Here is a 21,970-nt window from a genome sequence, read left to right on the forward strand (position 1 = left end):
CATTAGACGTGAGTAAGAGAGGCAAAATAAAATATCATCGTCTAACCTGTTGACTTGAGAGAGTCTCAAACATTAATGGGTGAGGTTGTGATGTAAGGTTCAGGTCAAGTTGAAAATGAAAGCGGGTTTTTATATGTTCATGAGCGATTATATCAATTAAGGAAATCTACTACATCATCGTAATTGACATTTTTCAAAGTTCCTTCCACATTTCAAAAACGATTTGCCGATGATCTGATCAGGGAAAAATATATCAACGAACTGTTTCTTCAATGACCTACATAAAAATCCGCCGAGCATCTTGCCAGGAGTCTACCAAATATCTTTTTAAGGAACTCCAAAAGAATCTTGTATGTACCGTCAAACGGGGCTTCTTTTGACATTATTTCCACATTCTTTAACTTTGAGGATTTGTAACTCTTAGAATTATGGATAGATGTTGATAATTTATGCCTATATTTAAGTTGTATATGTACGTAACAAATGTGCAAAATATGAGGCAAATCCATCAATAAATAACAAAAATGCTTGAATAGCGAAAAAAGTGTGTCCTTCAAGACAAAAAGGGGCTACTTTGGACATTTTCACAATTCGCTAATGAAATGATTTTTCCTTATAACTTTCAAACTGATTCAATAGATTGTCGTCCACTGTGATGCTATGGAACGTTTTTCATTGATAAACTTAACGTAGAAAATTGCAAAGCTAGAATCAATTACACATATATAACAAATTTCAACGAAACATGCCATTCACTATTCTCAGTTTGCAGTATGAAACTTAAATTTTCAACTTCCTCTTAAATGGAACTATCAGTTACGAATGCTCGATTTTCAAGTTGACATAAACGAACGACGTAACTACTAGGTACTGCGATGATAAATGAGTTATGTACAAAAACTCTTTTTTTTCTATTATTACTGTTATAAGAACGATATGTTGAAGGATCACATTAATACCGGTAACTAATTTAATACCAGTAAGTTATTTTCATTCAAAACGCAATCTATGAAGTAAAGTTTAGCAAGATCGGAAAGAAGTAAGTTTGCTTTTGTAATATGCTTTTAGCTTCTTAGCAGTTTAGAGCTGGCTTAAGAGTAGTTTAATTTAGACATTTGAAGGATGCAACTGTTCTGTACTGCAAATTCATGTAAAATATGACGAAAAATAGTTATTTTTAGAGATTATGTTGTGAATTTGGCATTGGTACGTATTGAAATATATGTGTTTCATGTCTATTTACTTTTACAAACATTTATTTTATTTTTTTATGTTGTAAAATACACAAACCAAAACATTATAATAAAATAAAAGTCGCAAAAACCTTTGATAAATTATTTTAATAAAACAACAATTTTAAGCAAAACAAATCACAAGAATTTCGTGAAACATGACGATTTGATAGTTTTGTGATGCTCCCAATAAGTTTCCAAGACATGGGTAAAATTCAAACAATGTTTGTATAGCCAATGTTTTATACCTTGTGAATATTTATTCGGGCTTTTTTGAAATGTTTTCTTGTTTATCCTGTTATTGTTGATGTTGTTCCAAGAAAAAATCATGCCTAGTGGTAGAGCATATTTTGGTTAATAAAAGTGCTGAAGACACAAAATAGCACAGATTAATATTTACGCTGCTAATAAACACAAAAGGTGAGTGTCCAAAGTAGCCCCTGGAATCAAAAGTAGCCCCGTCCGACGGTATGTATGTAATGTGATTTAGAGTCACCATCGTAAGATTTCTCCTAATTAATATTAACCTTTACGTCCCCAACCCCCGACAAGGCATTTTCGAACAGCTGCCATTTCGTCATCATTTAAACAAAATTTGAATGGATTATTACGGAACACCTGGTTACACCAGGATCCCTCTGGGGACATTTTCATTTCGTGTCCAAAACATACCGTGCGACGTCTCAATCTTTATGAATTCGAGAGAACAACAGATATGACCTCTCCAGACCTCCTGGGACAGTTTTCACGAGGGCCTTTTTGGGGACATTTTCGTTTCATGTCCAAAACAAACCTAACAAACAAGCTACACATCACTCGTCTGCAATGTCCATTTCCTAGTGTCACATGCAAATCCCAATTACCTTCACAATTGCCCAACTTCTTGGAATGGGCATAATCATGGTGCCTTTTCAACATGTAAGTTACCTAGAGGAATTTCCGGCCAATTGTGCAGTTGTAACATTGCGCAATAGTCATAGTAACTTCGATAATCAACGTCGTCGCCACCGGTCTTCGTCTTTGTCTTGTCGTCGCCGGGAGCACGCGCAGGTTGTTGGTTGGCCTGATGCAACGCATGGCCGCTCCGGAACGCATAGCCTATGCATTTCACGAACAGTGCAAGCCCTTTCCATTCTCCTGCAAGCAGCAGCAGCAGCAGTTTGCTTACTATGCCATGCGTCGGCAGTCATACTTTCGAGATAATAACGATATTTATGCAAACATTTCACTTGAACTCCTTTTTGTTGTAGGCTACCGTAAAACGGGGTAACTTTGATAGAACTTTTAACAACTGCATCAAATAATGATCTTAAAACAAATAATTTTTAAGAGTTCCAAGCATAAGCCTCAAATGTCCCAGATTCCAACAAAAATAACTTCAACATGAAGATTCAAACTTATACTCTTTACTGTTGTATTTGCTTTGATATACTGGATTACTAAAATTATGTTATTTCGTTCAGTATGTATGTATTTTCAAAGTCATCTTCATTATCAAAGATACTCCGTTTTACGGTACCACAATGTTGAGCCGGTCGGCATGAGCTTTTGCATTCCTGCATGCTGCCGGTGAAATTGTTTGATTCAATTTCCTCAAATAGTGCGCATTGTACCTTCGTGTATTCTCTCTGCTCTTGGAAGTTTTCTTAAAAACTACCTAAAGCAATAAAACAGTACTTTTCAGTGCTAACATTAAAAACGGTACTTTTCAGTGCTTCTAAAACAGTACTTTTCAGTACTTTTTTTTCTAATATTGATCCCTTCACGATCCTTGTTTGGACCCGTGCCTTCGATTTTTCGTTGGACCCGTTGGCGAAAGCTAGCGGTGGTAATCCTTCTTGGACACCGTCTTGGGAAAAAACCTCTCGAAGGACACGTCTTCTTTCGTTTATTAATTAAACATGGTATCAACAACAAACAAAAGGAAGGGTGAATCTCTGAATTCACTACTTCCTTCCAAAAAAGTGGGTTTTAAAACTGTCACTACACGTGGCAAGAATGGAAGAAAGGACGTTTCGCCGGAATGCGAAGTTTCTTCCAAGGGTGAAATGAATAATTGTATCGAAATGAGCAATCAGTTCGATGCTCTAGACAAATTTTCCGAACACCAAATCGAAGCAGCCTCTAGCCCAGGCTCTTTGATTCAAGTGAGGAAGCAAAGAGTGCCGCCTATCGTGGTCAGTTGTTCCGAATTTGGGGGATTTAGGCAGGAGATCTTGAACTCCATTAGGGGAATCAAGGTTTCCTTCCAAATCGCAAACAAAGGAGACTGTCGCGTTTTGCCGGAAACTCTTAAAGATCGCGAACTTCTTCTCAAACATCTTGAAGAGAAGAAGCACAAATTTTTTACTAATGACGACAAAACTGAACGTTTGTTCAAAGTCGTCTTGAAAGGTCTCTCAAGTGACTATAAATCACCTGAAGAGATCAAAAATGGAATAAATGATTTACTTGGATTTTCCCCAGTCCAAGTAATCATTATGAAAAAGAGAACCCAATCTGGCATTGGTCGGAAAGGGCTTTCCCAAGAATTTTATTTAGTTCACTTGAACAAAAAAGAACTAAATAATATTAAAGCTTTAGAAAAAGCAAAACTTTTGTTTGATGTCCGTGTGACATGGGAACATTTCCAGAAACCTGGAGGAAATTACCAGAACCCCACTCAGTGCCGTCGGTGCCAAAAGTGGGGTCATGGTACAAAAAATTGTCGTATAGATTCTAAATGCATGATTTGCGGAGATTTTTCTCACGCCAAGGACGTCTGTCCAGTGAAGGAAGATACCGATAAATTCTTTTGCGTCAATTGCAAGGGAAATCATAAGTCCAATTATTGGTCAATAGAGAGGCAATAGAGTCATTGAGACTCGTGCCAGGCATATGAAAGATAATATCCGTTACGATAACGGTCGTTTCCGGAATTTCCCTGGAAGAGTATCGATACTCATTTTTCAGTTAACGATCACTTGATCATGAATCATACCCATCAGGAAGATCATAATCATGCTCATTCACAAACTATTTTTAATCCGTCGGGTAGCCGTTCGAATCTTTCAATTTCGAATGTATCTACCACGGAAAATCCTATGCCGATATCGTAGCAGGAAATTTGAACTCCTCCCCTGTTCCCTTTCCAATTGTTTCAAATCAAATGGAAAAAACTCTACCGCCACAGGTAACTCTTACTTAGCTTCTTCGTCTACCGAAAATTCTAAAGGGAAATCATCAAAAGGACCCACTTCAAGTGATATGTCTGCCTCAGATTTTAATTTTCTAACTGAACAATTGAATCTAATGATTGATGCAATGTTCAAAGCCACCACTATGACTGAAGCAGTCCAAGTTGGTGAAAAATTTACAAATCAAATTGTTATTGGATTACGTTTTTCTAATGGATCCAAATAATAATTTAAATATTTTAAATTGGAATGCTCGTTCTCTGAATGGTAAAGAGGACGAGCTGTTTAACTTTCTTACGGTTAATGACGTGCATATAGCAGTTATTACCGAAACGTATTTAAAACCTGGATCTAAACTCAAAAGAGATCCTAACTTTTTTGTTTATCGTAATGATCGACTTGATGGTGCGTGTGGGGGAGTTGCAATCATCATTCATAGACGTATAAAACATCAACTGTTTTCGTCATTTGAAACTAAAGTTTTTGAAACTTTAGGTGTTTCTGTTGAAACACAGTTTGGTAAATATACTTTCATAGCTGCCTATTTGCCTTTTCAATGCTCTGGACAGCAAGTTAATTTGCTCAAAACTGACTTGCAAAAATTGACTCGCAATAAGTCAAAATTTTTTTTGTCATTGGTGACTTTAATGCCAAACATCGGTCATGGAATAATTCTCAAAGTAATTCCAACGCCAGAATTTTATTTGATGAGTGCTCTTCAGGATATTTCTCAATTCAATATCCTGATAGCCCTACATGTTTTTCCTCTTCTAGAAATCCATCTACGATTGATTTGGTCTTAACTGACTCTAGTCATCTTTGTAGCCAACGGATTACTCATGCTGATTTTGATTCTGATCATGTCCCTGTTACATTTCAAATATCCCAAGAAGCGATTCTCAATCCTATCAGCTCCACTTTCAATTATTTTCGAGCCGACTGGAATATATATGAAACGTATATTGACTCTAATCTTGATTTTAATATTCCCTTACAAACAAAACTTGATATTGACAATGCTCTAGAAACTTTAACAAATTCCATTGTTGAAGCCAGGAGCATTGCAATTCCAAAATGTGAAGTGAAATTTGAATCCGTGATTATAGACGATGATCTTCAACTCTTGATTCGTCTTAAAAACGTGAGGAAAAGGCAATTTCAACGCACTCGCGATCCTGCTATGAAAATTATATGGCAGGATTTGCAGAAAGAAATCAAGAAACGTTTTGCTCAATTAAGAAACAAAAATTTTGAAAATAAAATTTCTCAATTGGACCCTGGCTTTAAGCCCTTTTGGAAATTATCTAAAATTTTGAAAAAACCTCAGAAGCCAATACCGGCATTGAAAGAGGAAAACAAATTATTACTAACTAATTGTGAAAAAGCTCAAAAACTTGCTATGCAGTTTGAAAGTGCGCACAATTTTAATTTAGGACTTATTAGTCCAATTGAAAATCAAGTTACTCAGGAGTTCGAAAATATTCTCAATCAAGAGAACGTTTTCGAAAATGCCTGGGAGACTGATTTGGAAGAAGTGAGAACTATTATCAATATAATAATTTAATTTAACAAATGTTTTCAATTAGCATATTTTCCTGACAAATGGAAAAATGCTAAGGTTGTTCCAATTTTAAAACCAGACAAAAATCCTGCAGAACCTTCTGGCTATCGTCCAATCAGTTTGCTATCCTCCATCAGTAAAATTTTTGAAAAGGTTATTTTGAATAGAATGATGGCCCACATCAACGAAAATTCAATTTTTGCCAATGAACAGTTCGGATTCCGCCATGGACATTCGACCACTCATCAACTTTTGCGTGTAACAAATTTGATCCGTTCCAACAAATCTGAAGGCTATTCTACTGGTCTTGCTCTTCTAGACATAGAAAAAGCATTCGACAGTGTTTGGCATGAAGGTTTGATTGTAAAATTAAAAAACTTTAATTTTCCAACATACATTGTTAGAATAATTCAAAGTTATCTGTCAAATCGTACACTTCAGGTTAATTATCAGAACTCCAGATCTGAAAGACTTCCTGTAAGAGCTGGTGTTCCCCAAGGCAGCATTTTGGGACCAACATTATACAATATTTTCACATCTGACTTACCTGAGTTACCTCAGGGATGTCAAAAATCTTAGTTTGCGGATGACACAGGCCTCTCCGCCAAAGGACGAAGCTTGCGTGTCATCTGTAGTCGATTGCAAAAAAGTTTGGATAATTTTTCTTTATACTTGCAGAAATGGAAGATTTCTCCTAATGCTTCCAAAACTCAACTAATAATATTCCCACAAAAACCAAAAGCTTTTTATTTGAATCCTTCAAGTAGACATGTTGTCACGATGAGACGGGTTCCAATAAATTGGTCAGATGAAGTTAAGTATCTAGGGCTCATGCTAGATAAGAATTTAGCATTCAAAAATCACATTGAGGGCATTCAAGCCAAATGTAATAAATATGTAAAATGTCTCTATTCCTTTATTAATAGAAAATCAAAGCTTTGTCTTAAGAACAAGCTTTTGATATTCAAACAAATTTTCAGGCCAGCCATGTTGTATGCTGTACCAATATGGACTAGCTGTTGTAATACCAGGAAGAAAGCTCTGCAGAGAATTCAAAATAAAATTTTGAAAATGATTCTGAGGCTTCCTCCCTGGTATAGTACCAATGAGAACATTGGAACAAATGTCAAATAAAATCATTATTAATTTCAGGCAAAAATCGTTACAATCTTCTATTGCCACGATTAATGCGTAATATGTTTAGGTTAAGTTAGGTTAAGTATATTTAAAGCGTTTTTTTTTTCTCTTATAAGCAGGTGAAATCAACTCACCTGTAAAAAATCTGAACTGCTACGGCAAATGAAATGTAATATGTTGTTAACAAAATGTTAATAAAATCTTAAATTTGTTTTACCAAATTAGGATGATAGTGTTGTCTAATAACACAGAACACCTAGATATAAGAAATGAATGTAATGTTTGGAATGATACTAATAAAGAAATTAAAAAAAAATCCTCAAATATGAGGTAGCTATCAAGCACGCTGATAGAACAATTAGGCAGTGCCAGCCCAATCCACCAGGTGTGGAATAGAAATTGCATAATATTAACCAAATGTCAATATGCCATTGATGCCATGCCAACCCCTGGAAGCTTCCTACCAAACGACCTGCTTGATTGAATCTAATATTCGTAAATGGAAGCTTTTCGGTCGTCATGCTTCGTAAAATCCCACGCATAAACTTTGCGCTCATAAAGCGGGTGCAGCACAATAGGCACATTAACACCAATTACATTGCGGTTGATGATACTGCGCCATGTTAGGTCACGGTTTAAGTACCCATAAAAAAGAAACTATCGCTTTCAGTGAGAGAATGGATGAAAACTTGGCAAAGGTCAACTATTAAGATTCGATACAGTTTTGTTTCTACATAATATCTGAAATTTTTACGCGTGACGCAATAGCACTTTAAAGGATTTTAATATTTCAGTTTCTCAACTGTGAATCTGTTATTTGAACTATACTGCCGTGATTCGCAAGTCAGTGCCATCTGCATTTTCGTCAAAATTGAGTTGAGTCCAGTTTTCATTATATCTTTCAATGCTCTTTCAGCTTCCCTAATGAGATAATAAGATTTGTTCAGAAAAAGTAGGAAAAAACAGCAAGTTAAATTGTTCAATAATGAAAAGTAATCGCATATCAGTCCCACTACAGATTACCGCACCGTGTAACACAAAAATGAACCATTTTCTGATCATTTTTATATTTTTCTCGAAAAGATATAGTAGTGAAAAGCAAATTGTGAAAGTTTCATTGTTTATGAATATGTTCCAATACTCTGGAATTTTCTGAATATTCGTATGGAAAACGAGTTTAAAAACTTCACACCCCATTTTCTTCATGCCAACTTTTTACAGATGGGACTGACTTGCGATTCACGTATAATACACAATAGGCTACGCAATACAATTTTTGCACCACGGCAGCACAATGGTTGGGCTCCATGAATAAGTGTTGGATGCGATTTATTTAAAAAAAAGTATTGCAGATGAATAATGTTACTAAGAATATTCCATGCTTGTTTGAAATATATCCATACGCGCAAACATTTGGAGATTGGACTAAAATTTAAATTTTTTAGATTTTTATGCCGTCAAATTGGCTGAAGCAAAAAAAAATAATGAAAAATGTTGTAATAGAATAAAGCTCACAATTTGTACTTTCGGAATGCAATATTTCACTAATGCTATGCACTGTCTGATAGCCTTATCGCTCAACTCTTTTATCAAGCATGAGGATGTATGAAAATGTTTGGTTGAATATATAGTGTTTTTCAATATTACGTTTAGAAAAACAACCGCCATTCCAAATAGTACATATTAAAAAGCATCCTCAGATTTTACAAAAAAACGATAGAAAATTTTGCAGGTATTTACTGATTTTCAAGTTAGAGCTACTTGAATTGTTCAATATTTTACATATATTTTGACGATATTTTTGAAACTAAGTTCATTCATTAAATATAAATACTCTTCACAAACATTTTGATCAAACTCGATCAAATACAAACAAAATGTATGCTACTGACTAAATTCGATCGCATTCTGCGTATAAAAAAAACTATATGTGCATAGTCTCTTCTGAAACATTAAAAACACCAAACAACATAGTCAGATTGCATATTTCTTCGATTAAGGCGATAAAATTAGTTTTGCACAAACTTTTTTTCCGACCATTGTGCAATGCAGAGCATTCATCCATGGTGATAAACATCATATCAAATGTCAGAAAAACGGGCTATTAAAAAAATATCGGAGCAAAATGAACACTCTCGTTAAATTTAGTGAACAAAATATCATTGATGGGCATTGATCGTTCTCAAAAGCGAAGGACTGCTTCTCATTCACACTTTCAAGAAATAACCTTTCTGGCTTCGTTACTCTCCCTTACCTTTAATCCAATTTGAAAGTGAGAAAAATTTAAAACAACAATTGAAGCAAAAAATAAAATTTTATACCGCCTTTATATACTGCATAAAATGTTGATGAAATATGGCTATTAGGGTGATTTGCTCGAATTTGTAAACTATTCATTGAGTGCTATGGAAAATGGAAATCATGTAGAAGTTTTATACACAGATTTTAGTAAAGCATTTGACCGTGTTGATATATCCATGCTTATATTTAAACTGCAAAAAATTGGTATTTAAGCCAAATTGCTGAAATGGATTGAATCATATTTAACCACTCGCGAGCTAATAGTGAAGTTCAAAGGAAAAAAGTCAACTCCAATACATGCCACTTCAGGGGTTCCACAAGGCTCTCATTAAGGTCCGCTTTTGTTTATACTGTGTGTGAACGATTTGTCTTGTTTTCTTGACAAAATAAAAGTATTAATCTATGCTGACGATATGAAACTTTATTTGGAAATAAAAACTGCACAGGACATACATACTTTTAAACACGAAGTACAAATCTCCCACACGTGGTGTCAGAAAAGCCTACTACAACTGAATGTAAAAAAATGTAACCTGATATCTTTTAACAGGAAAAGAGACATTCCCAATGTAACAATAACTTTAAGCAATCAAAATGTTGAAAAATGTAATAGAATCAGAGACTTAGGCATAATTTTAGACTCAAAACTTACTTTCATTGATCACTATAACACTATGATAAATAAAGCTAATAATATGTTAGGCTTCATTAAACGCTTCGCTTATAACTTCAATGATCCATACACAATAAAAACATTGTTCATTGCCTATTTTAGATCAATACTTGAATATCGCAGCATAATTTGGTCACCATTTTCAGCAGTACATGATGAAAGGATAGAGTCGGTGCAAAAACCATTTTTATTATATGCTCTTCGCAAATTAGGTTGGACAGTATTTCCATTACCATCTTACAAAGCTAGATGTATGTTGATTAATATTCAAACACTAAGAGAGCGTCGTGAATATGCAATGATTTCATTTATAAACGATATTGTATCCCATAAAGTTGATTCACCAGAATTATTATCTAAATTAAACTTTTATGTACCATCCAGACGTTTACGCCATCGAGAACTATTTGCAATCAACTATCACCGTACTAATTATGCAAAATTTGGGCCAATGAACCAAATGATGACTACTTATAATAAACATTACAATTCAATCGACTTAACTTGGTGCAAAGCGAAGCTAAAACAATACTTCCGCACATTATCTTAAGAAGACAAATTAGGTAATTAAATGTAGAAGTGTAACTAGCGCATAAGAAACTCTCTGTAACGGTCTACAAACATGATTGACGACAATAAATAAATAAATAAATAGATTCAATATATCATATTTGCACCACACCACTTATTCAGTTCGAGGTTAAATTTTAAGTTTGCTTTTAAAATTTGTGCTCATTTGGATGAAAACTGAAACAGCACAAGCCGTTTAAAGTTTGTATGGGAATTACAATGGGAAAAACTAGTTATTCACTCAATCGGTTATTGTATTGGGAGGACACTGAGAATCTGATTCGGAAGCGTATAAATGGTGTAGAGTAGAGATGGGCAAATAGAATCGGAGCCGTTCAAAAGATCAGGATCACCCAAAAAAAAAAAACAGTGATCCGTGGCTCTTTTTTGGCAAGAGTCGGTTTGTTTGATCAGCACGGATCAGACAAAAAGTGACCCGGAAAAAAGAACAAACCGATTTTTTCCATATTCTCCTTCGTTTGTTTCTCGGCTTTATTATTACACTGACACGTGTCTTGCTTTGCGCGCCTCTTCATACATGCAAGCATAGTTTTCTGCTGTACCGTGCTCTCTGCGCTCTCAGAATAGACAGGCACATTTGCACCTCCTACTTGCACACAGGAAGATGTAAGATAGAGCGAAAAATGCCCACTTGAATGGCAAGCACATTGTTTGCTTCTTTTTTTTTGGCTCGGGTAAGGGAAATCGGCCAAGTGTATCGTGAGTTTCTGGAGAAGATGTACGAATAATGCGAGAGAGAAAAAGATACGAAATGAACGACGCATGTCGCGCAACAGGGAGTGCACCGCTCTTTTTCCGTTCGCTCGGCTCAGTTCGCTTTCTTTTGCGAGCCACTGAGCCACTGAACCGTTCAAAAGATCCGGTTCACTAAAATGTGTGATTCGGATCGGAGCAGTTCACTGAAATGAGTCTTTTTGACCTTCTGTAGTGTGGAGCCAAACCGTTTTTCTTTTTGAACCACCCTAATGAATATGCTTAGAGAAAAAGAGGGTGTCCATTTCTTCCCGTGTTTTCATCATGTCCCAAATGGGGCTCTGCACAAAAATGTACATCTCCCTTTCACTTTTTCACGAAATTTGTAAACAACAAAGCCAGTAAACGTCAAAATCCCATACTTAATCAAAACAGTGCAAAGGCCTTTACCCTTATATTATTTCCAGTACAGTAAAGTAAAATAAATTTCAATAAATTTAGCACTTCACTTCACTTTGCAAAAAGAAAATTAAAATACATAAATAAAAAACCTAGTGATCGACACTGAAGAAGTCTGTAAGACGCGGAAGAAATAGGCTTGTATATGTCTATATAAAACAAAGTTTTAGAATTCAACGAAATGTACTCGTCTTAGTAGTGATTTTTTATGTTCTTTTTATTGTAAAGTGGAATGAAATGTAAGAATCCATGTTTTTTCCTAAAGTCATACTTAATATATAGATGTCAGGCAACATGCATTTTTTCCGTGTGATAATGTATGGTTTGAACTTTTTCAACGCTGATTCGAGCTTTTGTTCCACTATGTGTTCAATAATGTCTAATCATATATGTAAAAAATAAAACGCCTAAAAGCATCCTTAAGTTACGCCTAGCTACGCCCTGACATGAATCGTGTGTCCGGCCAAAGTACGTTGGGCCGAAGTAAACCATTTAATTCTTTTATTTCTCTTCATGCAACAAGAGACGACCGAAAATAACAATGTTTACGTTTTACTATTTTGCTTTGACAGTGATGACTTCTGCAAAGTTGCTTATTGAAATGTTGCTAAAAAATAATCGATAAAATATTTAAATGTCTCATTTGCTAAATTCTTCATTGTCAAAAATTTGCTTCAAAATTTCAGTATAATATTGTTAGTTCATTTTATTATTTTTTTTCTTATTCATTTATTTGGTAGGCTCGAGTGCCCTCAGGCATGACGGAGTCGAATTCATTTGTTTGCTTCTTAAATATCTATGTTAGTTTTAAGGAAACTTAAAACTAGTGGTTTGCTCGAGATTAGGGAAAACAATTATTTTTGGATAAGGATGGACCAAGTGGTGGTATGAGTTGTAGTTAATTGATGAGTCATAAATGATAAAATGTAAATATACTCATAATGTACCATATGTAAATCAAAAAATCGCAGCTCGTGCCATCTATTTCTTACACGCCACTCCCAGCTGGGAGAGGATGGTGGATAGAGTAAATGACTGTTTTTTCCGTCGTTTTTGCAAATAGTCTCTATCTATGCGCTTTCTAAGGTTCATAAAAGTAACATGTCTACGCAACATATTTTCCATGATTCTGTTACTCAATTTAACTCAACAAAATTGCTTTCCCTAGCTGGGAAATATGTGTTGCTTGAAAAATTTCTAAACACCCCATTTTCATCTACTTCTTAATAATAAAGCTTCGAGCTGTTTAGTAGAATACCTATAAGTAGATGAAAAAACCGAATTTAGTACTATACCATTTAATTCCACTGGAGTTTTTATCCTCGTATTTCGACCTCAACTGTACACGACACTGAAAACGGCCTAACAGTTGAAGTCGAAAAACGCGTATCTGTCAAAGGATACAAACTCTTTCATTATTTATACTCTTTATTATTCTTCCTTCGACTCGAAGAAAACATCAACGATTGAAAACTTGTTTTTCTTCCGAACAAAAAATGATGTTTGCATGGATTGCACTCGTTATATACGTCAAAATCGTAGTAAATGATTTAGAAAATCATACATTTGATAGGATAAATACCATTGAGAAGAGAATTAACGACTGAATACTTTTTAACGTGTCAGGTGGATTGGCTCGGCAGCCTTATTTGAATAACCAAGCGAACGAAATTTTACTCACTCCGACGTTTCGGTCCTGGATTGGGACCTTTCTCAGGGACCTCTGAGGAATATTTCCAAGGAAAATATGAGACATATCACGTTAAGAAATCATATGGTTTATCAAAAAAATGGCCTTTTTCGTAAACTGTTTAGCTAGCTGGCGAAAACCGAAAGGACCATCCTTTAGTTTAAGCATATGCTAGCGATCAGTCATATAATATTGGAATTATAACTTTGTGTACCGATGGCGGCCTGGTTTCAGCGAATAATTGCTCATGGTTTGCATTCTTATGAAAATATATTTTGAGACCTACATTTCAGAGCATTATTGAATATTGGACGCTGCACTCATTTATCCGTCTTGCTCAACTTTATGAGTCAACTGAAAATTTACTGCTTTCAAAAAATGATAAGACTAGAAAATCTCTAGACCTATTTTTCCAGGAAGAACGGGAACTTCTGTTGTATTCAAAACATTGCAAAGTTCTTTTCATCAAACATTTCTGAGCATATATTGCATGCATAACTCTTTAATACATAGCAAATTATGCTCGTAGATTTCAAGTTCTTTATTTCAGGAAATTATGGTTGCTCTGAAATGTCTTCGGATATTTTGTTTTACTGCATTCAAAATGTTTTGAAGTTCAAGGCAGGTATTGAAGAATATTTCTTGGAATATGTAAATTTAACTCCTATAGATTCGTTTCTCAATCAACAGTAGTCAATTAATAGTGATTTCTTCTTTTTATTTATTTAATTCCATAATAAAATTCCGCTTTATTTTCCCACTTTAAAGATATTTCTAGTACCGGTAACCAGACAGTTCTCGAATTTGCCCTGCATCATTCGTGCATTGTCCGCAATGTCAGCGGTGACGGCCATCGTACATGCTCCGATACGATTTTGCATGGTCAGCGTTTCGCGATGGACGATTTGGACGTTGATTTTCAGCTTCTCGTTTACCTGCTGGGAGAGGTCCTCCAGGTATCCAAAGTACTGTAATGGAAGGCAAGGTGTTTTGTTAGAAGCTGACTAATTTTACTGAAGGAAGTCCGTTGAAGAATTTAGAAATTGTTGGTTACTATCCTATGACTACTTTCACAACTAAGCAGAAGTTTTTTTTTTGAGAAATGATACCGTTTTCTATTCATATTAAAATGTCAAGGAACCCTCATTCATATTGAAATGTAAAAGCTAATAGTTTCAAAATATTCAAAAGTTTAATATCAAATCTAATGATTTTTTTCTATTTTTTCAGGTAACTATCTCCACGATCAGATTATTCCCTAATATCTGTAAGTACTCGAATCATACCCTTCAATACTCACCGTAGCGACGCAATCGGTCGTACCCTGAGTACACTGCCGGCCTAGAACTTGGGCCGATACGGATCCTCCCAGTGTTCGGGTTTGGTCCATCAGCACCCGGAAAAGTTGATAAATTCCGTTGAATCCATTTACCTCCGGCTGCAAACATCCACTCAGTCGACTGACAAGCAGTGGGTTCTGGGTCAGTTCTTTCGTGTATTTGCTAGCGCAAGGTTCACCATTCTCACTGCTGCTAGAGTATCCAGTGTTGGTCATATAGACGGCCGTGTCCAGAAGGATTTTCGAAATTCGGTCCACTTGACTGTTTAGCAGAACGGTGACATTATCCCGCAAATAGGTGAAGGTGTTGGACATATCGCTGCTGAACTGTTCAACTTTGGTTTTCAATTCGGCGAGATAGTTACTAACTCTGGTAACATCTCCGCCGTTAAAGTTCTGGGGACGGTTCATGTAGGGTGAGTACATTTGGTTGATGCTTCCGTATAAACCATTTCCGTTGTTGGATACAAAGCTGCCAGCATCGTTAACTGATCTGTTGAAATTGGATGTTGTCGTAGCGAGACTTCTTAGTCCATTGTTGATTGTTCCGTTGACGGAAGCGATCGCATTCATCGAGGCCATCTTATCCTTTACAATTGATGTTACGGTCGTGGCCAGTCCATTTATTCCTTGGGTGATGTTTAGCAGAGGGTTGATTAGATCGTCAAGGATGGACTTCGTGAAGAAATTTGTGACATTGTCGGACGTCACTGGATCTTTTGAGCTCTCGACAACTGCAGCGGTAGTGCTCAGAACGGTGAATGCTTCCTGAAGCTTTGGAATGTTCGATTCTATGAGAGTCACATTACCCCGAACATCGTTGTATTGCGAGGGCTTCACAGTTGATTGAAGCTCATCCGATGATTTCACTGCGCTATCAATTGCCGCCTTTGTGTTTACAACATGGGTTGATAAAGCTGCGAAAAGCTCCTGACTATTATCCTTTTTGCTGGAACCTGCCAAGGTAGCGCCAAGAAGTTTGTTCAAAGGACTCGTTACATCGTTGACCACTTTGATCAGCGACACCAACGCCCCTGAACTATCCATTTCTGCTTCCATTCTTATCGTGCCATTGGCTTTGATGAGATTTATCATTCCCTGGCTGAGTGCTCCGGAAACACCACTAACAAGACCTGGAATTGTCAGATTCAACCCCAGATCTCCACGTACCATTACACAGGCACTGAAAAGAAGACACAATACTGTGAGACGTGCCATCCTGAAACCGTCACAACGTCTAATCGCACGACAGTCCTAAACTCGACTGAGACTGGACCTTCAACTAGCCGGCAGCTTCCGTGAAATGGGACTGGACGGAAGAAATGGAGAAAACGTTCAAAATGCATCATCAATCTCTTATGTCGGCCAGGTCAGATGACGACTTGTTAAACCATGCCGCGTTAGAAAGTGGTTCGCTAGACAAAAGAGAGAACCTGTTTGCTAGTGACTCTCGAGCATGCGGACAGAAGAGTTACGGTTCTGTTTCGAGGTTTCGAATTTTGTTTGTTTCCACGTTGAGCTGCCGTGGATGATTGGACTTTACAGCATACGTCAGGGCACATCAAACACATAACGGGATATCATCACACATTGCAAGGTGTCAACGCACTGTGCTTAATCGATGGGAAACAACAATTGGAGTTTATTTCTTGTCACATCAATTATTGATACCAATTTAGTCAATAATTTGATCTGCTCAATCTCTGATTAGATGTTTATCTTTAGAATGCGTAAATTATGATTTATTGCGACTTTGATGTATTGTAACTATCTCCACAGCTATTGGATTGCATTTCAATCAGGTACTACATTTCGGATAAAATTTAGTACCTGTTTTGGATGATACATCGGAATCACATTAGGCGCTGGCAGGCCTTTATCTTAATGTTTCCAACGCTTGTGGTATAGTGCAATACACTTGCACAACAAATGTTCTTTGCTCTCGCTTTCTAATTTGCCGAAACAACACAAATCTTTTTGCAATATACCTATAATTTTGAGGTAACGTTTGCTGGGGCAGTGGACTGTTAGTAAGCCATTATGAGTACTTAGATCGTGTTTATTGAGCTTTAATAACCTCGTGTTTGATAGGCGTCTAGTTCAATGAATCGTTTGGACTGGCGAGAGTCCATTGCGTTCTTCCAGTTAAGTTTAATTTTTGCCTTCATCCAGTCTTCAATTGCATTTTCACTGCACAAGAGGCCATTCCAAAGAATGGTTGAGGCCCGAAAAATTGCATGGAAGAACCTTGTTTTGCTAACTGATCAGCGTTTGCGTTTCCGTCTATTCCGCAATGGCCAGGAACCAAATATAGATTAATCTTATAACGACAGGACAACTGCTGCAGTAGCTTGGCGCACTCCCAAATAAGTCTTGATGTGTTAGTTCTAGACTTCAAAGCTTCAAGGCTGCTTTGCTATCGAAACAAATTGATATACTAACATTCCTGTAGCGCCTTTTAAGACAAATGTTAGCGCATTCAAGAATGGCATACATTTCGGCCTGAAAAACTGTTTGCCAACCTCCCCGTGCATAAGATACTTTCGAGATATTACGCCTCCATGATGGTGACTAAAATTCCCTGGGCATTGATGACCCTCGATTCGTAGTTACCTCTTTGTGATTGATCAGAATAAGCGAAATTGCACTAGGAACCAACAAAGCTTGGGAGCAGCTCTCCATCTTCAGCGCATAATTTCGGGAATTCTAAATATTATAAAGTCAATAACGGTGCCGACCACGTAAGTCATCGGAGAAGGGAAGGAATGTTAGTGTGTCATCCATTGTTACTAAAAAACCGAGTATACCTCTGCATCTTCATGGTTATCTCGGGAAGGAGTTTTTGTAAGAAGAAAGCATTCACAAACTACACAATCTAGATTCACCTTGGTAAAGGATGCGATTTATGTAGCCTCAATTTAAATAGTTATTTATTTTCTTTTGTTTTCTGCTTTGTTTTTATTCTACTATTTTCTACAAAAACATGTTGATATTTCTAGTGAAGAAATAGTTCAAAGTTGTGTTTGGTAAGTGTTTCGATTCATGAAACATGCACCGAAATATTCTTCTATCATTGTATGGGGAAAAAAATGTCGGCACTTCTTGTGTCGAACTATTCAAAGTTATTTTTTGTGGTTACAAACAGAAGTACAGGCATGTGTCGTTCAATATGTTTTATGTAAAATATGAATTATAGAACGCTGACACTTGGAGTGTCGAACCAGTAATTATTTTTTGAAAAAAAAAAACACACAAATGCAACATTCATACCGATCTCACGATAAAGGTGTGTGAAAACATATTTCAATCTTTGGAAATAGAATGGCAGTTTTTTTCATTATGCAATTTTATTCAGCATCATGTTTTATAACATTTAAACAATTTTCATGGCCAACCATTGTGCATTCGTTGTTCTTACAAATTTGGAGAAACTTTAAAGCATGTCGTTGAATATCATCTTTATTTTTCAGCCTTGAAAACGTTTTATAAACATATAGTTCAACTTTTATACGGCTGGTTTAAAATTAATTAAAGTGTAGCATGGTATTATTCAAACAGGTCCGTCTACTCTGATTCAGATTGGGTACTACTTCTAGTACTGCATTTGGTCCCTTGGTGCTGCAAAAGGTACCCAAGTTTGACAAATCACAGTACACTTTTCACGGCATTCTAGATTTTGCTCTACCGTGCTGCATCAATACCCGGACGCTTAAGTCGACAGAAATGTTCAAACTTACATTTAGGTATGTTTGGTTAAAATATTCTTGAAGTGTTAATATTCAACATATTATTACACTTCAGATCTTCATGAAAGTGACCAAATTTTCGATATTATTCATGATTTTTACAAGTAAATCAACGAAATATAGGAGCGTGTCTTGTCTTTAAATCCGGACACCTAATCAAATGATGTTTTTAAATCCGGACATTTTTGGATCAAAATCCGGACACCTGTGTTTTATATAACATTTTTGCATATCTTCTCAAGAAAATCATACAAACTCGTCGAACTAATATATTTTTATCAATTCGACATACGTTTTTCCCTATACTGTCACAAAGAACAATACATAACTAATATTAGTGATTTAATTACCTAAACTGAATCACGCGTGTGGCTTGAACTCGCTAACGTGTGGCTGGAATCTCAGATATACGCAATTATTCTTACATTACACCATTTTCTTATAACTCACAACACTTTATATGTATATATTTCAAGTCTTCTCTTGTTTTATATATCAAAAACATCATTTACACTATTGAGGGGACGGACCTGGTGTAGTGGTTAGAACACTCGCCTCTCACGCCGAGGACCTGGGCTCGAATCCCATCCCCGACATAGTCACTTATGACGTAAAAAGTTATAGTGACGACTTCCTTCGGAAGGGAAGTAAAGCCTTTGGTCCCGAGATGAACTAGCCCAGGGCTAAAAATCTCGTTAATAAAGTCAAACCAACCAACCAATTTACACTATTGAAAAGTGGGTCTTCCACACGATGTCCTGGTTTAAAAACACTGACCCGTAATCCCGGACAGTCTCTTTAAACTCCTTTTAATACACATTTGCTTCATAATTCACAATAGTTATGCTATTAAACATTGAAAGTATATCTCTGTATTTAATTGTATTCAAAACACTCCATAAAAGTATACTTCACACACTCTTTCTTCAACCTTTGGTTTGAGTTGTGCGTTCAAAGATCTAAATCTGCATTCACAAGGACCACGAAGGGATGACGTCCGACAGAAACGATTAACGTGTTGTTATTTTTAGTCAGCCCTGTCGTCCTGCTTAGTCGCGCTTAGTCGACGACTAAGAAGCTTTTCTCAGATTTTTTCTAACGCTTTTTGGGACATCAGTTGAAAATTCAAGCTGTATCATCGACCTGAATTAATTTAAGTTTGTTGCATGTAGATCAGATGCAACTAAACGCCCTGTGTAACATCAATCGAAATTGTCAAGCTGTATCAACGCCGTGGAGTGATTTGTCCTTGTTTCAATTAGATCGGTTGCATTTAACTCCCTGTAGGATATCATTTAATAATTACAAGCAATATTAACGCCCTGAAGTAGTTTGACTTTATTCTATGTAAATCAGGTGCATCTTAACGGTTTGAAGACATCAATTCCTAGTTGTAACAACGCCCTGGAGTATTTTGACTTTGCTCTATGTAGATCAGGTGCAACTCAACACCCTGTATGACATCAATCGATCAAGCTGTATCAACGCCCTTGAATAGTTTGACGTTACTCCACACATATCTTTGCGAGATCTGGAGCATCTTTACGCCTTGTAGAAAATCGATCAAAATTATAGAGCTGTATAAACGCCCTGGAGTGTTTTAACTTTGCCCTATGTAGATCAGGTTCATCTCAACGCTCTGTAGGACATCAATTGAAAATTCCTAGCTTTATCAATGCCCTGGAAAAATTTGGCTTTATTCCATACAGATCTTCGCGAGTAAGAGTCCACAAAGATCTTGGCGAGATCTGAACCATCTTTTCGCCCTATTGCAAATTAATCGAATTTTTCTTGCTGTATCAAACCGCTACGGTTATTTAACTTTATCCTGTGTAGATCATACGCACCTCATAGCCCTATATAACATCAATCGAGATTGTCAAGCTGTATCAACGCTCTGAAGTAAACTGATTTTACCTCAAATGGGTGAGCTGTATCTTAACGCCCTATAGGACATCATTTAATTAATTCATTGCTGTATCAACGCCCTGGAGTAATTTGTCCTTATCCTTTGTCGATTATGTGCATCTAAACGCCATGTAGAACGTCAATTGTAAATTACAGGATGTATCATCGTCCGGGAGAAATTTGACAGTATTCCAACCAGATCAGGTGTATTTGAACGTCCTGTATCAAATTAAAATTGGTCCTACATAAATTAAAATTGGTAAGCTATATTCACGCCCTGGAGTAATTGATTTTATTTCACTTATCTCTGGAGGATCTTAAAACCCGTTTGAAAAATCAATCGAAATTTCCATGCTGCTTCAGCACACTGAAATTAGTTGACCTTGTGTTATGTGGATCAGCTGCATCTTAACGCCCTGATAAAGATCAACTGCAAATTCTAAGCGGTACGACAAATTTGACCTTATTCTATGTAGATAAAGTGCGCCTTAACGCCCTAAATCAATTAAAAATTCCAAGCTTTATCGATGCTCTGGAGTAATTTGACCTTATTTCAAGAAGATTAGGTGCATCCCTGCAGGATATGAATTGTGAAATACAAGCTTCTAAAACGCATTAGTCTTATGTAGATCATTTGCATCATTACACTCTTTATCATTTGAAAAATTCAAGCTTTATCAAGGCCCTGGAGTAATGTGACCTTATCCTACATAGATCAGCTAAATATTAACGCCCTTTATGGCATGAACCAAAGCTTCATTAACGTCATGGAGTTTGACCATGTTTCATTTAGGTCAAACCTGTAGGTCATAAGCTGAAAATTCCAATCAGTATCAACGTTCTGGAGTAATTTGACTTAATAATATGTAGGTCGGCTGCATATCATCGTCTTGTAGAGCATCAATTGAAAATTCAAACCTTATCAACGCTCTGAAGTATATTGAACAAATTCTATGTAGATCATTTGCACATCAACGCCCTCTATGACATCAATCGAAATTAACCCGAGCTGTATTAATGCACTGGAGTAATTTGATATTATCTCAGATAGCTCATCTCAATTCTCTGTAGAACAATAATTTAAAATTCAAAGCTTTATTAACACCCTGCATAAATTTGACCTTGATCCACATAGGTCAGGTACATCTTTACGCTCTGAAGGACACCAATCGAAATGGTCAAGCTGTATGAACACCCTGGAGTAATCAGGAGCAAATTAACGCCCTGTAGAAAATCAATTGAAATTTCCGAGCTATACGATCCCTTGTTACCACTGAATTCTGATATTTCTTTGGTATATAAATCACGATTTCGTGTAAAAAGAAAAATTATGTTGAAATTGCGACAAAACTTCAGCATGAAACAATATCGATCGAATCATCTCAAGTAACTCTTGAAGTTTGATAAGATATATTAAATTTTTAAGCAAAAAATTAAATCATTTCATATGTTCTAAAGACAATC

General features: G+C 36.2%; 2 protein-coding genes across 4 annotated transcripts in view; one reads left to right on the forward strand and one right to left on the reverse strand.

Annotated features, from left to right (window-relative positions):
- LOC5577896 (serine-rich adhesin for platelets) overlaps nucleotides 1–21,970 on the forward strand; it is a 404,297-nt gene that overhangs the window by 204,716 nt on the left and 177,611 nt on the right. The window lies entirely within an intron of this gene.
- LOC5577913 lies at nucleotides 14,223–16,178 on the reverse strand. Its single transcript, XM_001656649.3, has 2 exons — nucleotides 14,814–16,178; nucleotides 14,223–14,481 (listed from the first exon to the last, which is right to left on the reverse strand). The coding sequence occupies exons 1-2, from the start codon at nucleotides 16,068–16,070 to the stop codon at nucleotides 14,263–14,265; spliced, it is 1,476 nt and encodes a 491-aa protein (XP_001656699.2). The 5' UTR covers nucleotides 16,071–16,178; the 3' UTR covers nucleotides 14,223–14,262.

The sequence above is a fragment of the Aedes aegypti genome, chromosome 2, assembly GCF_002204515.2.
Source record: "Aedes aegypti strain LVP_AGWG chromosome 2, AaegL5.0 Primary Assembly, whole genome shotgun sequence".
Lineage (NCBI taxonomy): Eukaryota > Metazoa > Arthropoda > Insecta > Diptera > Culicidae > Aedes > Aedes aegypti.

Excerpts from the sequence above, each read along its gene's own strand:
- LOC5577913 (XM_001656649.3), bottom strand. The coding sequence starts at position 16,070 with ATGGCACGTCTCACAGTATTGTGTCTTCTTTTCAGTGCCTGTGTAATG. Across the intron at positions 14,482-14,813 it reads CGACCGATTGCGTCGCTACG|TACTTTGGATACCTGGAGGA; the intron begins GTGAGTATTGAA and ends CTTCCATTACAG.